Source organism: Pelophylax lessonae (genome assembly GCF_965119305.1).
Source record: "Pelophylax lessonae genome assembly, chromosome: 9".
NCBI classification, from domain to species: domain Eukaryota; kingdom Metazoa; phylum Chordata; class Amphibia; order Anura; family Ranidae; genus Pelophylax; species Pelophylax lessonae.
In genome coordinates this window covers 76,398,639-76,412,198 of record NC_138776.1, presented here as the reverse complement: position 1 = coordinate 76,412,198, position 13,560 = coordinate 76,398,639, and the positions used below count along the sequence as shown (strand labels likewise).

The following is a 13,560-nucleotide window of genomic DNA, read 5'->3' as shown; positions in this document are numbered from 1 at the left end:
TGATCAGGTTTAAAATTTGTCATAGTGTGAGCAGGCCCTAAACCTCCCCCAGAGATATTGCACCCTACCATTTTTCAACCCCCCATGCCTTGAAATGCATACACATTAATATTCCCTGAACTGATTTTAGTTATCTGGTTGTCCAGAGTTTATGCATTTTCTTATTCCTCTTCATACGGCCCCTATTTGTATTGTGTAGAATTTGTGTTTTTTTGTTAACTTACAGTGTGCGTTTATACTGCGGTAGAATGATTGGATATCCTCTTATTAATTCCCCTTCTAGCAAGACTTTGCCGTACTTGGTCAGGAAGGTGCACTTGTAGGTTAGTGTAGACGGTTCCCAGAGGCGCTTCGGTGATTCTCCAGTCTCCTTCCTTGCCTTGGTATCTCTTTCATGCACATGGCCAGTTTACTGCACTCCTAGGTTTAGTTTTCTCTGCTTCTATTCCCAAACATTGTAATCTGAGAACCTGAAGCTTTTGCTGGACTGGCTACACCTACACACTTGCCTGTATCCTGCTCAGAGGACTGCTAAACACTGCCTGCCACTCTGCAATAATTCCTGTATGCACTCCATTGAAGTTATCTGACATGACGACATAAACAATGATTTATTTCAGCAGCCCGTCCACCAGCAGCTAAATTTGCTACCCTCACTTTCTGGCTACAGTGTGACCTGACAGGAACCGTTGTGTCACAGGATGTTGAAGAAATACGAATGTTATATCAGGCTATGAGAATGTAAATAAGTGATTCAGCGCTGCACTATATCCAATATAAGTGTATGAAAAATTCATAAAAAATAAAAATCGAGGCGGAGCCAATGACTTAATAGGTCGTCTTTTGAGAGTAGGGCAGAAGAGAATGCTTAGGATCTGAGTAAGTGAGCCCAGCACCTAAGGGGACAGGTTCAGCAATACATTATACACTACAATTGCGCCACAAGCTGCAACCTTCATGTATGCTGCCCCCAGTGGTAGTCTAAAGGTGGAATTATGCCCTTTATCTGTAGTGCACTAGTGATAGTGCCCTTTTTAATGTGAGTGTATTTTTAACGTTCTACCTAAAATAAGTGACTTTTTATGGAAAGCATTGATCTTTTATGCTTTTTGATTTCTGGGCCTCATTTCTGCATTTCCTGGCGTGTGCTCTTCAAGTGGTGGTAAACCGCTGGCTTTTTTTTTTTTTAAACCCACAAGGCAATGTTATAATGTGCTAGTATGCGTCGCATACTAGCACATTATGTAAAAAGACAGAGGCGTCTTCCTAGTATAGAACTGTGTAGCATTTAGAATGCAATGTTCCGCCATGACTCCTGTTGGAAGCAATTGCCAACCCTGCGTGTGTCCTGGACCGAGATGGGAGGGCTGGAATGCATGTGGACTGCAGCATTATGCATGTGACATCACCGAATAGGTCATCGTCTGAGTGCATGCTTGGAAACTTATTGCAGTCATTTTTCCAGTGATGTCACACTTGCGACACTGCAGTCCACGCGCGTTCCAGCCCTCCATCTTTGTCCGGGACACACACTGAGTTGGCGTTCGGTACCCACAGGAGTCCTGGTGGAACATTACAGCTTAACAGCATGATTAGTCTCACCCATGCAGGACACCCCTGATGTGCCAGTTTTCTTATACTCCAAATGTGAGTGTTTTTATACTCTGTAATTAAATGGTACACAACTTTAGACTCAGACACCTCTACTTTGTCTTTTCTACATGTCCCTGGAGTGTGCTGCTACTTCTACAAGAGGCTTGTCCTGAGCATTGGACTGTCCTTTCCTACAGCAGGATCACCATCTGTTGTATCCCCCATATGACTCTTCCCACTCTGCCGAATCTTCATTTATCATTTGCTCATAGTCTGATGGTTTCAGTGTCTGGGACCACGACTTTGAGCCATTACCATCCTAATGTGTGTGTGTGTGTGTGTGTGTGTGTGTGTGTGTGTGTGTGTGTATGTATATGTATGTGTGTGTATATATATATATATATATATATATATATATAATATATATATATATATATATATATATATATAATATTGTATAGAGCTGCACAATTAAAAAAAAAAAAAAAAAAAAAAAATCACGATCTCAATACCCCCCTCCCTCATGATCTTAATATGGCATGTCCTCGATTCTTACAGAGCTGTTCTCTGCTCACTCACAGCTGTCGATAAACATTTAGGCTCCATTCACACACGGAGCGTAACGCTTTTTCGGGCATTTTTTTGCAGGTGTTTGGAGGCAGGCATTGACCTCTAACAAAAACGCATGTACTTTTTTGAGCTTCAGGCAATTTTTTCAGGTGAGAAAACGCTCATATATGAACAGGGGGCTATGAAATGAATGGGATTTTGCTTGTTGGGTGTTATGAGACTTCAGAGATGAGCGTTTTACGAGCTGAAAAACGCTCAGGTGTGAACAGGGTCTCAGGCTGCTAGATAAATACAATGCTTTACAATGTATCATTTCGTTCTTTTAGCTCAAAGGAATGAACTTGTGTCTGTAAGTGACGGCAGTTTAACCTCTTAAAGACTAAGCCCTTTTCTGACACTTGTTTACAAGTTAAAATCAGTATTTTTTGCTTAAAAATTACTTGGGACCCCCAAACGTTGTTGGTTTTTTTTTTTTTTTAGCAGAGACCATAGAGAAAAAAAATGACGATCGTTGCAATCTTTTATGTCACACTGTATTTGCGCTGAAGTCTTTCAAATGCAGTTTTTTGGGAAAAAATACACTTTAATGAATGTTAAAAAGACTAAACAGTAAAGAGTGCAATCTTTTTGTATAATGCAATAGATGTTATGCTGAGAATTGTGATCTTTATTCTAAACAAAAAAATTGTGATTCTCGTTTTATCCAGAATCGTGCAGCTCTAGAATTTTATTGTATGCAACTTTTTAATCAAGATCATGAATTTAAATGAATATGAATTTGTCAACCATTATTGGCATCTTTAGCACAAGAAAAGTAAAATGTATCCATTTAAATTCTATGTATGGCTTCACACTGGTCAGTTGTGCTTCTGTTGTGGTGTTAAAAATCCTGCATGCTGCATTTAGTCAGATGAAGGGAAAAAAAAATATAATGCACCTCTGTTGAAATGCATTGATAATGCAGCAAGAACGCATTTTTATGTTTGATGCAGTTTTTGAGTCGGTGCCTATGAAAAACATACCATAAGCACAGTAAAATGGAGTGTTTTCAGCATTATCGGCACCTTTGTCTTGTATTAGCAAAATGCTGATACAAACATTTTCTGGCCGCCATCTCTACTTGGGACTAAGCCCTCCAGCAGCACGCTGTCATCACTGACAGGGCTCCCATCTTCACCTGGTCTACCCTCCAGGTTGGCGAGCCCCAGTCCTTTGGACAAGTCGCGATAATGTCACTTCCGCGCATGATGTTGCAGATTTGAGCAACAGCACATTTGATATACTGTATAGTCACATTGGTTTTGAGTTAATAAGGGTGGGAGCAAGGGTGTTTTTTTCCTCATGCTATGAGAATGTTTTATTTTACTAGATGTATACATTTTAATTATATTTCAGCATAAAGGATTTTTCTAAGACTAAGGCTACAGTCACACCTGAGCGTAGCGTTTTCGCGCGTTTTTACCGCGATTTACAGGCTTTTGTTTGTGCAGGCGTTTTTAGATTGAATAAAGACCAATGGAAAACGTCTGTAATCTGCCCAAAACGAAGCTCATGTACTTTTTTGAGCGTTGGGCGTTTTTGCTTACAGCGTCAAAACGCTCAGATGTGAACAGGGGCCATTGAAATGAATAGGATTTGTCTTGTTGGGCGTTTTGAGAGCTGATCCTAGAGCAGAAAAACGACCCAAAACACCTACATGTGAACTTAGCCTTAGGCTGGCCATACAGTGGTAGATTTTTGTACAAATGTTCATACGAAAAGTCTCATCAGTACATACGATAATCCGAATAGAGACTTGACCAAGGTCATTTGAAAGTACTACTTCAAAATTTTGTTTGCAATTGACAATCAATATTGGAATGAAAACGCACACAATTAGAAATTTGGGGGAAAAATCCCATTCTGCTGCTTTGAATTTTCTTCTCGCTTCGGTCAAAAACATTTGTTGAATTACCCCACTAATGATAATTTTGCAGCATGAATGAGGTGTGCTCGCACATATGGAGCCATGTGCAGGCAGCCTGTTGAGGCACGGACGCGCAGCGGCTGTGTGGATTCCAGTGCTCTGTCCGTGTTTGGAACTGCGTACACGCTCCTGCATGCTTGTCATCTTCTAATTTTTATTGCTTACCTTGTTATAAGGAAAATTTAGGAAGGATAAAATGTAATTAAACCCGAAAGCAAACCTTCTATTGCAGTTTACCAGTTCTTGGATGTGATGGATGCATTGTTTTTTCCTTTTTAAGGCTTTCTTTCTTTTTATCTGGTGATCTGGTCAGTAAGTCGAGCTCTTTGGCAGATGTACCAGTTATGGGGATGAGACAAACCATTCAACACTCCTGCATACAATGATCGGTTTTACTTCAAACTTTTATTCCAAAAGGAAAAAAAAAACACGTTGAGGTAACTGAGTGAGCTGGAGTCTGGCTCTAATTTTAGTGTTTTTAAATCTGCTAGTCTAACATGCCCCCCCCCCCCCCGACTGATGAAAGTGTGGTCTGCTGTGCTCCTTCATCCAGAGTGGAGGCACTCTAATACCACGTGGTGTTACTGGCCTGACATGAGGAAGCAAAGGGCTGCCTCTACCAAGATGGCTGCCTTCACATGGAGAGACGGTGCAGAATGAAGCATGGTAAGTAATGGGGAAAAATCAGCAGCCGAGATACCTTGGGCAATACTGGGGACCAGTCCTTTGCCCTCTGCCTAACCTTTTTGTTTTGGGCACAGCTTTCAGAATTCAGTTGCTCTTTAAGCAGTTATTCTCCTGCTCACATTCAAGTCTTTGGAGGTGAAGAGATTAATACTATGCGATTAAAGGCTGGCCATACATACTCTGGGTTCCCCCAGTGTGCACAAGAAGCTGCAGCAAGTCAGTCCACCTTCTTTCCTCTCTAGAAAATGTCCAGCATCATCTAGCTCCTTCCTCCCCTGTCTGTACGGTATGGCTTTCCGGTCAGTCATGGAAGCTTGGCATCTCTTTTATAGATGTTGTCTAGGGTGGTTTGCATGCAACCTCAAGCTGCCCAGGAAGGCTCAGTCATCCAGACTGACATCCACCAATCAAGGCATTTTGATATTTGTAAGAGCCAGCCCAATGCTTGCATCAGGGATGAGGGTGCTTGAGGCAGGGTGCTGTGATATTTTTAGGAAGTTATGTATGGCACCCTGCTGGCCCTCTCACTGGAGATGATCTTCCGGCATCGCATAGAGAAGCACAAAGACCCAGTCATGTCCCCGGGTCTTAAATGTGTATAAGGACAGTGACAACCCCTTTTCAGAGCTTATAGATTCTGAAATTATATTTCCTATTGTGTGGGCTTTACACCCACTTTCCCCCCCTTTTCTTTATGCTCATTTCTATTTAATAACCTTTTGATTCCTTATTCTCGAAAAACAGATTGGGATGAAACCAGTTTTGACTTGTGGCCTGTCCTTTTTCTGGACTATTGGCTCCCAAGCACTGGTATCTATTTCAGTTATATTTTGATGTTGAAAACATGACTTGCTAGTTTGTAGTTTGCCAAGGCTGGCTATGGCACTGGAGATAACTTGCAGAGACCGGTCTTTGAGGCACCTGCCTGTCCTAATCGGCTTCCCTGCACCGCTGGGACCTTCTGCAGTCCTCTCTTCCACTTGCCTGAAGATGTTTGCACAGGCGTGTTGAAGTACTTTTTTTTTGTTTCCAGTAGAAAGAAAAACCATAGCATTCGCTTTCAAATATTAGAAAATATTTATGGTACATAAGAACTGACTGCAAAAAGCTTCCCTCTAATAGTGAGGTAAATTACTTGCAGGATTAGGCAATCTACGTCAATACAAAGATGGAGCGTGCACAATTGGATTATCAGAGATGCATCCTTAAACCTTTTTTTGAGTCCTGTTCAATCCTACCAGTTGGGGCAAAATGGTTAAGAGCAATGGAAGGAAGCTATTGCTTGGTTTCTTTATTCGGGGACTTCTTTGCCTTCCTTCATAGCTTTTCTTTTTTTTTTTTTTTTTTTTTACCCTAGGTCTGTGTTAAATTCTTAGGAGTGTTTGCCTGGAATTTCCTTCTGTGGATAATATACACATGCTTTTACAGCGTTCGCTGGTATCGTTTTTATGTGGTTAGCATTTGGAGTTGCTTTGCATCAGATTTGTGACTTGCCTGGGTTTTTATTTTCCTTTTTTTTTTTTTTTTTTTTTTTTGTCATTCGGTTTTTGTTTGGTTTTCTATATATCTTCAAAAAAATGTTTCTGGACCCATTTTGGTCTAGCCCCACCGGGCAACCTGGGAATGTCCTGCAGTTGTATAGTTTTGTGAATGTCCATTTCATTCTTTTTTCTGATTTGAAGATTGTGTGGTTGATTTTACTAAAACTGCTAGAGAGTGCAAAATCTGGTGCAGAGCTGTGCATGGTAGCCAATCCGCTTCTAACTTGAGTTTGTTCAATTGGGCTTTGGCTAAAAAAAAAAAACCTGGAAGCGAATTGGTTTCTGTAGAGCTGCACACTCCAGTATTAAATCAACCCCAATGTGTTTGGGCTTACAGTTTCAATTTACTTTTGTATGTGGAAAATCTTCTTTGATAAAATCTCTTTATGGGGGGGACTTTTTTTTTATTATAATTTTGTACTGTAGTACATGGTAAATTTGGCCTTTTACTATCATGCGAGTTAGTGCTGTTATCACTGCTGTTTGTACACATTGCAGCCCTGCTTTCCACAAGCTGTGTATTAAAGCAGAGCGTCTGCTGTACAAGTACATTGTGACATAGTACATCAGAATAAGAAACTATTTTAGGCTTAATCAGTCTTGACCTATTTCTGTGCAAAAATAAACCATGTGCTTAAAGTTCAACCCAGCTGTTAAAAGGGTTGTGACAGGGATGACTAGTGAGTGTACTGGAGCTCTAGAATAAACCGAAAATGCTTAAAATTGCTCTCCCGGCAAACAATCTCCCCTCAGTACATTGACTGGGATCTGGTGTGCATGCTTCAGCTGGCTTATACTTAGAATTTTGACTGTTCTAATTGGATTGATGAGCAATCGAATGGCTTTTATGAAGAAAATGCCACTCCGGGCTCCCACTTGTGTGAGTTGCATGACCAAAAGCCAAGGCATTAAGTCATGTAAGCTCTGCTGAGGGTGAGGATCATATATGTAATGGATTAAAATGGCTAAAATTTTGTGCTAGTCTCCGGCACTAGAGCGCATGGAGCTGCATTCTCCAACAAAGGAAAACATTTCAGGCCTTCTGTTCTTCATAGTTAAAGTGGTTCTAAAGCCTTAAAGCGATACTATAGCTTATGATTTATTTTATTTTTTATGTTTAACCACTTCCCACCCGCCCTATTACAGAATGACGGCGGGAATGTGGTTGTGTTATCCTGACCGGACGTCATATGACGGCGGCAGGATAACACAGCTCTGGGCGCCCCCGGGGGTGCGCAGAGCGGCGATCGGTGATGCGAGGTGTCAGTCTGACACCCTGCATCTCCGATCTCGGTAAAGAGCCTCTGACGGAGGCTCTTTACCATGTGATCAGCCGTGTCCAACGTGTGACACGGCTGGTCACATAGTAAACAGGAAGAGCCGTTGATCGGCTTTCCTTAGTTCGTGCCTGACAGGCACGAGTAAAGGAGCGCCGATCGGCGGCTCCCCTGACGGGGGGGGGGGGGGGGGTCGGCACTGGTAATCGGATCATTGATTACCAGTGCAGACCCTCAGGGGGGGGGGATGCCCACTATGACTCCAGGGATGCCCACTATGACCCCAGGGATGGCAATCAGGGCTCAGGGAGCCCCCCAGTGCCCTCCCTATCAGTGCTGCCCATCATTGCCATCCTTTAGTGTTGCCCACCAGTGCCCATTATTGCCCACCGGTGCCGCCTATCAGTGCCCGTCAGTGCCACCTATCAGTGCCCGTCAGTGCCGCCTATCAGTGCCACCCCATCAGTGCCTCCTCATCAGTGCCTGTCAGTGCAGGAAAAAACTTATTTATTTACAAAATTGTATAACATAAACATAAAACTTTTTTTTTTTTTTTTTTTTCCAAACTTTTCGGTCTTTTTTTTATTTGTTTAGCAAAAAGGAAAAAACCCAGAGGTGATCAAATACCACCAAAAGAAAGCTCTATTTGTGGGGGGAAAATGACATAAATTTGGTGTAGGTACAGTGTTGCATGACCGCGCAATTGTCATTCAAAACGCAACAGCGCTAAAAGGGGAAAATTGGCCTGGGTGGGAAGGGAGGGAAGTGCCCTGTATTAAAGTGGTTAAATAAACAGGTTATACTTGCATGCTCTGTGCAAAAGTTTTTGCACAGAGCTGCCCCATCCTCTAAATGAAGTGTCCCCATGGAAAGCCATTTTCCATAGGGACACCTGTGCGTGTTTGCTCCAGAGCTGATCTGTCTATTGATATAGAGCAGGCAGCTCTGCTCCGCTTGCTCAGCAAACCATTTGACATTGGCTCCCATTGCTATCAAACCTGCCCAGGGAGGAGGGAGACAGTACTGAGAGCTGCTGCTCTCGTGCACATCACTGGATGGGGCTCAGCGAAGTAATGGGGGGGGGGGATTCTGCAGCACTGCACAGAAGGTTCTGATTCTGCAACATAAAATGCATTAAGGTGAAAAATCTTAAGACTTATGAACCACATCCTATGTATTAAGGTGAAAAAGCTTCTGTGCTGCAGAATCCCCCCCCCCCCCCCTTATTCTTACCTAAGCCTGATCCGATCCAGTGATGTACACAAGAGCAGCAGCCCTTGACATGGCCTCCCTGGACAGATTGATGGCCATTGGCTCCCACGGCTGTCAATCTAATGCTGTGGCAGGCACAGCTCAGTGTCAATAGATGCAAACAGGGCGACTCAGTAGCCCCCGTGGAAAGCTGAGGAGGAGGAGCCTGGAGTGTGGGACCCTAGAAGATCAGGGCTGCTCTGTGCAAAACCACTGCACAGAGCAGGTAGGCATGTTTTTTTATTATTTATTTATATATATATATATATATATATATATATATATATATATATATATATATATATATATATATATATATATATATATATATATATATATATATATATATATATATATATATATATATATATATATAATTATAATTAAATTAATCCGTATTTTGTTATGTAGAGTTGATAGGAAGGTGGATTTTAACAGAAATGGGAAATGTGCCAAGCAGTTGTACCCCTGGAGGACACAAAAAGGAAGCGACTGGATTCCTTAGCGAACAAAACTTTAATTTATAGTTTAAATATTACCTTTTGGTGGACTGATTCTAAAGCGAAGCCTAAGGAATGATCTTCTGTATTGCATACTTTCATTGGTGCAGCTTAGCACTTGTACCTGCCTACCGGTAAAAGACCAGACTCTCTTTATGTGGCTTGTCAGAATAGTTACATAAATTGCAGGATATTGTTTGAACCATTTTTTGTTAGCTTACTAACTTTAAACTCTTCTGGGGTTTGTTTTTGATTGTTTAACATTGGATAGTGTTTATATTTTTGGTGACAAAGTCCAGGCACCTTGTGAGACAACAAGCACATTTTGCCTTTGCCCTGCTTGGATACTCACCATTACAAGATTGCCTGTGATATTTATGAATGCTGTTCCAAGGATTTGTTCTCTGCTTCTGGCAGAGCTCTGATCATTCTTACACGGTTTTGGCCATTGCATTTATTTGCAGACATCCATGTAGTTTGTTTTCTTTGGAATGCTTCTGGGACACCCACTGAAAAAGTCATAGTTTTGTAAATGTCATCGTGCCATAGGGATGTGACAGTATGGGACATGCGTTTATAAACCTACACATGAATTATAGTAATTTTACAGAACCTCTTTTAAATGTAGTGGTCTCATTCACCAAGGCAGCAGGGACTCCGTGACTCTTTAGTTATTGTGGTGTGTGTGTGTGTGTGTGTATGTATGTATGTATGTATGTGTGTGTGTGTGTGTGTGTGTGTGTGTGTATGTATATGTATATATATATATATATATATATATATATATATATATATATATATATATATATATATATATATATATATATATATATATATATATATATATATATAAATAATTTTATTAACCAGTTCTGGACCGGAAGAATTTGCCCCTTAATGACCAGGCCATTTTTTGCAATTCGGCACTGCATTACTTTAATGGACAATTGCGCGGTCGTGCGATGCTGTACCGAAATAATAAAAATGGATGTCCTTTAACCCCCCCACAAATAGAGCTTTCTCTTGGTGGTATTTTGATCACCTGTGCATCTTCAAACTAGGGGAAAGATTTTTGTAATTTTATTTATTTTACTAGTAATTTATAGTAGTGGCGGTGATGTGCGATTTTTAGCAGGACTGCGACATTGCGGCGGACAGCTTGGACCCCTAACTGACATTTTTGACACTTTTTGGGGGACCGTTGATATTAATACAGTAATCGGTGCTAAAAATATGCACTGTTACCGTAATGACACTGGCAGGAAGGGATTACCCTAGGGGTGATCAAAGGGGTTATTTGTGAGCCTAGGGGAGTGTTTTGTAACTGTGGGGGGAGGGACTTGTGAAATGATCATAGACCTGTGATCCTATATAGAAGGATCACAGGCGCTGTGATAATTTCAGAGAAAACAATGGTCAGCTGTGTTTACAACAGATGACCTTTTCTCTCTGCGGGGAGCGATAGCTGGTGCCTGGCGGCAATCCGGTCCCGTGGAGGGCTGCCTAGTGGGGGTGAGAGCGTGTCACCGGTGGCGTGCGCTCGTCCCCCAGCACCACTCCCACAAACAGACATACCTGTCTGTCGATTCGCACAGCCGAGCCAGACTGCCGCAGTATATATGCGGCGGGTGGTCGGCACGTGGTTAAGGAGAATTACATTTTGAATATAGATTAAATGCATTTACAAAGTATAAACATGCATGATGATGTGAATTTAGAAACACCAATGGATTATGTATAGGCACATTTTTTTTTTTTTTTTTTTTTTTTACGGTTTATGGCAGTAGTGGTCAACTTGAAAATGTAGAAGGCCTCAAGTGTGCCCCTTTACACGTCCAGGGGGCTGCACAATAGTACCTTTTTTTTGTATGTTAAAAAAACCTGTTATACTTGCCTGCTCTGCAATGGAATGTCAGAGCAGTCCCTTACAACCTCCTCTGGGGTGTGCCCCCAAGTCAGTTCATGTGCACCCATAGACACAGACAAGTCATCCCCACCCCCTCAGTTTAATGTTCCCCCAGTTGCCAATGTGAAAGAGGCCTTAGTACTTGTGCCCCCCCCCCCTTTTTTTTTTTTTTTTTTTTTTGTGGCCTGGACTGAGGTTATCCTTTAGGGCAGCGGTTCTCAACTCCGGTCCTCAGGGCCCACTAACAGGCCAGATTTTAAGTATTACCTTGGGGAGATGCAGACTAGAGTACTGCAATCACTGAGCAGCAAATGATATCACCTGGGATGTATTTCAGTTATCTTGCCAATCTGGCCTGTTAGTGGGCCCTGTAGGCCAGGGTTGAGGACCACTGCTTTAGGGAATATCTTTCATGCGTGTGTAACTTCTTTTCTTAGCACTTTGTGTGAAAAGCTTTTTTATGCTATTTTCTAATGGACTTTTTTTTTCTTCCTCTCCAGCTTCCTGACAGATACAGACGTCCATCCTTGGAAGTGTCACCATGACGGAGCATGGCATAAAGTGGGCTTGCGAATATTGTACTTATGAGAATTGGCCATCTGCGATCAAGTGTACCATGTGTCGTGCTCAGAGACCCAGTGGCGCCATAATCACAGAGGAGCCCTTTAAAAGCAGCAGTTCTAATGTGGGTACCATAGAGAGAAGTGGTGGGAGTCCCTTAATTTGCCCGGATTCCAGTGCTCGGCCACGTGTAAAGTCCTCATTTAGCATGGAAAATGGCAGTAAATGGTCCTGTCACATGTGCACCTACCTGAACTGGCCCAGAGCCATCCGATGCACTCAGTGTTTGTCACAGCGTAGGACACGTAGCCCAACAGAATCTCCCCAGTCCTCCGGATCAGGGTTAAGGTTTATACCTGGGCCCATTGACCCATGTGAGGAATATAACGACCGCAATAAACTGAATATTAAAGGTCAACATTGGACTTGTTCTGCTTGCACGTATGAGAACTGTGCCAAAGCGAAGAAATGTGTCGTGTGCGATCATCCTACTCCAAACAATATGGATGCTATAGAGCTGGCAGACACAGATGAGGCATCCTCCATTATTAATGAGCAGGACAGAGCTCGCTGGAGAGGGGGCTGCAGTAGTGGCAACAGTCAGCGCCGCTCTCCACCCATGTCCAAACGGGATTCTGAGATGGACTTCCAAAGAATTGAACTGGCCGGGGCAGTGGGCAGCAAGGATGAGCTGGAACTGGACCTCAAAAAGTTAAAGCAAATCAAAAATCGTATGAGGAAGACTGACTGGCTGTTTCTGAATGCGTGTGTGGGTAAGTGGTTTTCTCTTGAGCATGTTGACAATCCACTGTCTTTCTTATCACCCATTTAGTGTAAAGTGCTCTAAAGCATAGACAGCATGGGGATATTATTGCCATGTTAAAGTGCTTATCCATGCAAAGTCCTCCTTTCCTTTTGTGTACTAGAGACTCGATTCATCCACCTGCTTCTTGTATCTCCTGGGGACACTGCAGAATAGGCATCTGCACATGAGTTCACAGCTCAGTTTATTTGTGAGCCTTATGGGACTCTGCAGCTTATTGGATTTTGTTTATCATTACTATTCTTTTTTTATTTTATTTTTTAACCGCTTGCCTGCCCACAGTAGTGGTACTGTGAGCAGGCTGGGTGACTTGCCTGTATGTGGCGACCTTTCTTCCAGGTTCAGCTTTTTTAGACACAGAACAAGTTTTGGCAGCTGATTTTTAGCCAATGATTTTGGTTGAAGCCTGCTGATCTGTTATGGCCAATCACGCACAGTTCTGTGTTTGCAGAAATGCAGAACTCTGTATTGTGAACAGTGATATGGTCGTTTTTAGGGAGAAAAACAGTAAAAGCAGCACACAATACATATTATACATTATACAGTTAACCATTTGGTTGCCCCTTGACTGCAGTGACAGTGTACAGTATTGCCACTGATCACTGTGTTAGTGTCACTGTTTGTCAGTGTACCTCCCAACCAGTGTCAGCTAGCCCACCACACTATCTCAGCCCCCACTGCACTGTAATGTGCTGATCACCGCCGGTAGAGCGTCGTGGCGGCATAAATTCCTGTGTCTGTATATGTATGTGTATATATATATATATATATATATATATATATATATATATATATATATATATATATATATATATATATATATATATATATATATATATATATATATATATATAATTTGAAATGTCATGTTTTTTATTTTAAAGG

The 13,560-nt window shown here is 42.0% G+C and overlaps 1 protein-coding gene across 1 annotated transcript in view; it reads left to right on the top strand.

The window, feature by feature from the left end:
• Positions 1–13,560, top strand: part of ZRANB1 (zinc finger RANBP2-type containing 1) — a 127,790-nt gene that overhangs the window by 64,680 nt on the left and 49,550 nt on the right. Inside the window, exon 2 of the mRNA XM_082269167.1 lies at positions 11,792–12,625. Coding sequence (XP_082125293.1) covers positions 11,833–12,625 — 793 coding nt within the window. The 5' untranslated portion in view covers positions 11,792–11,832. The remainder of the gene's footprint in view (positions 1–11,791; positions 12,626–13,560) is intronic.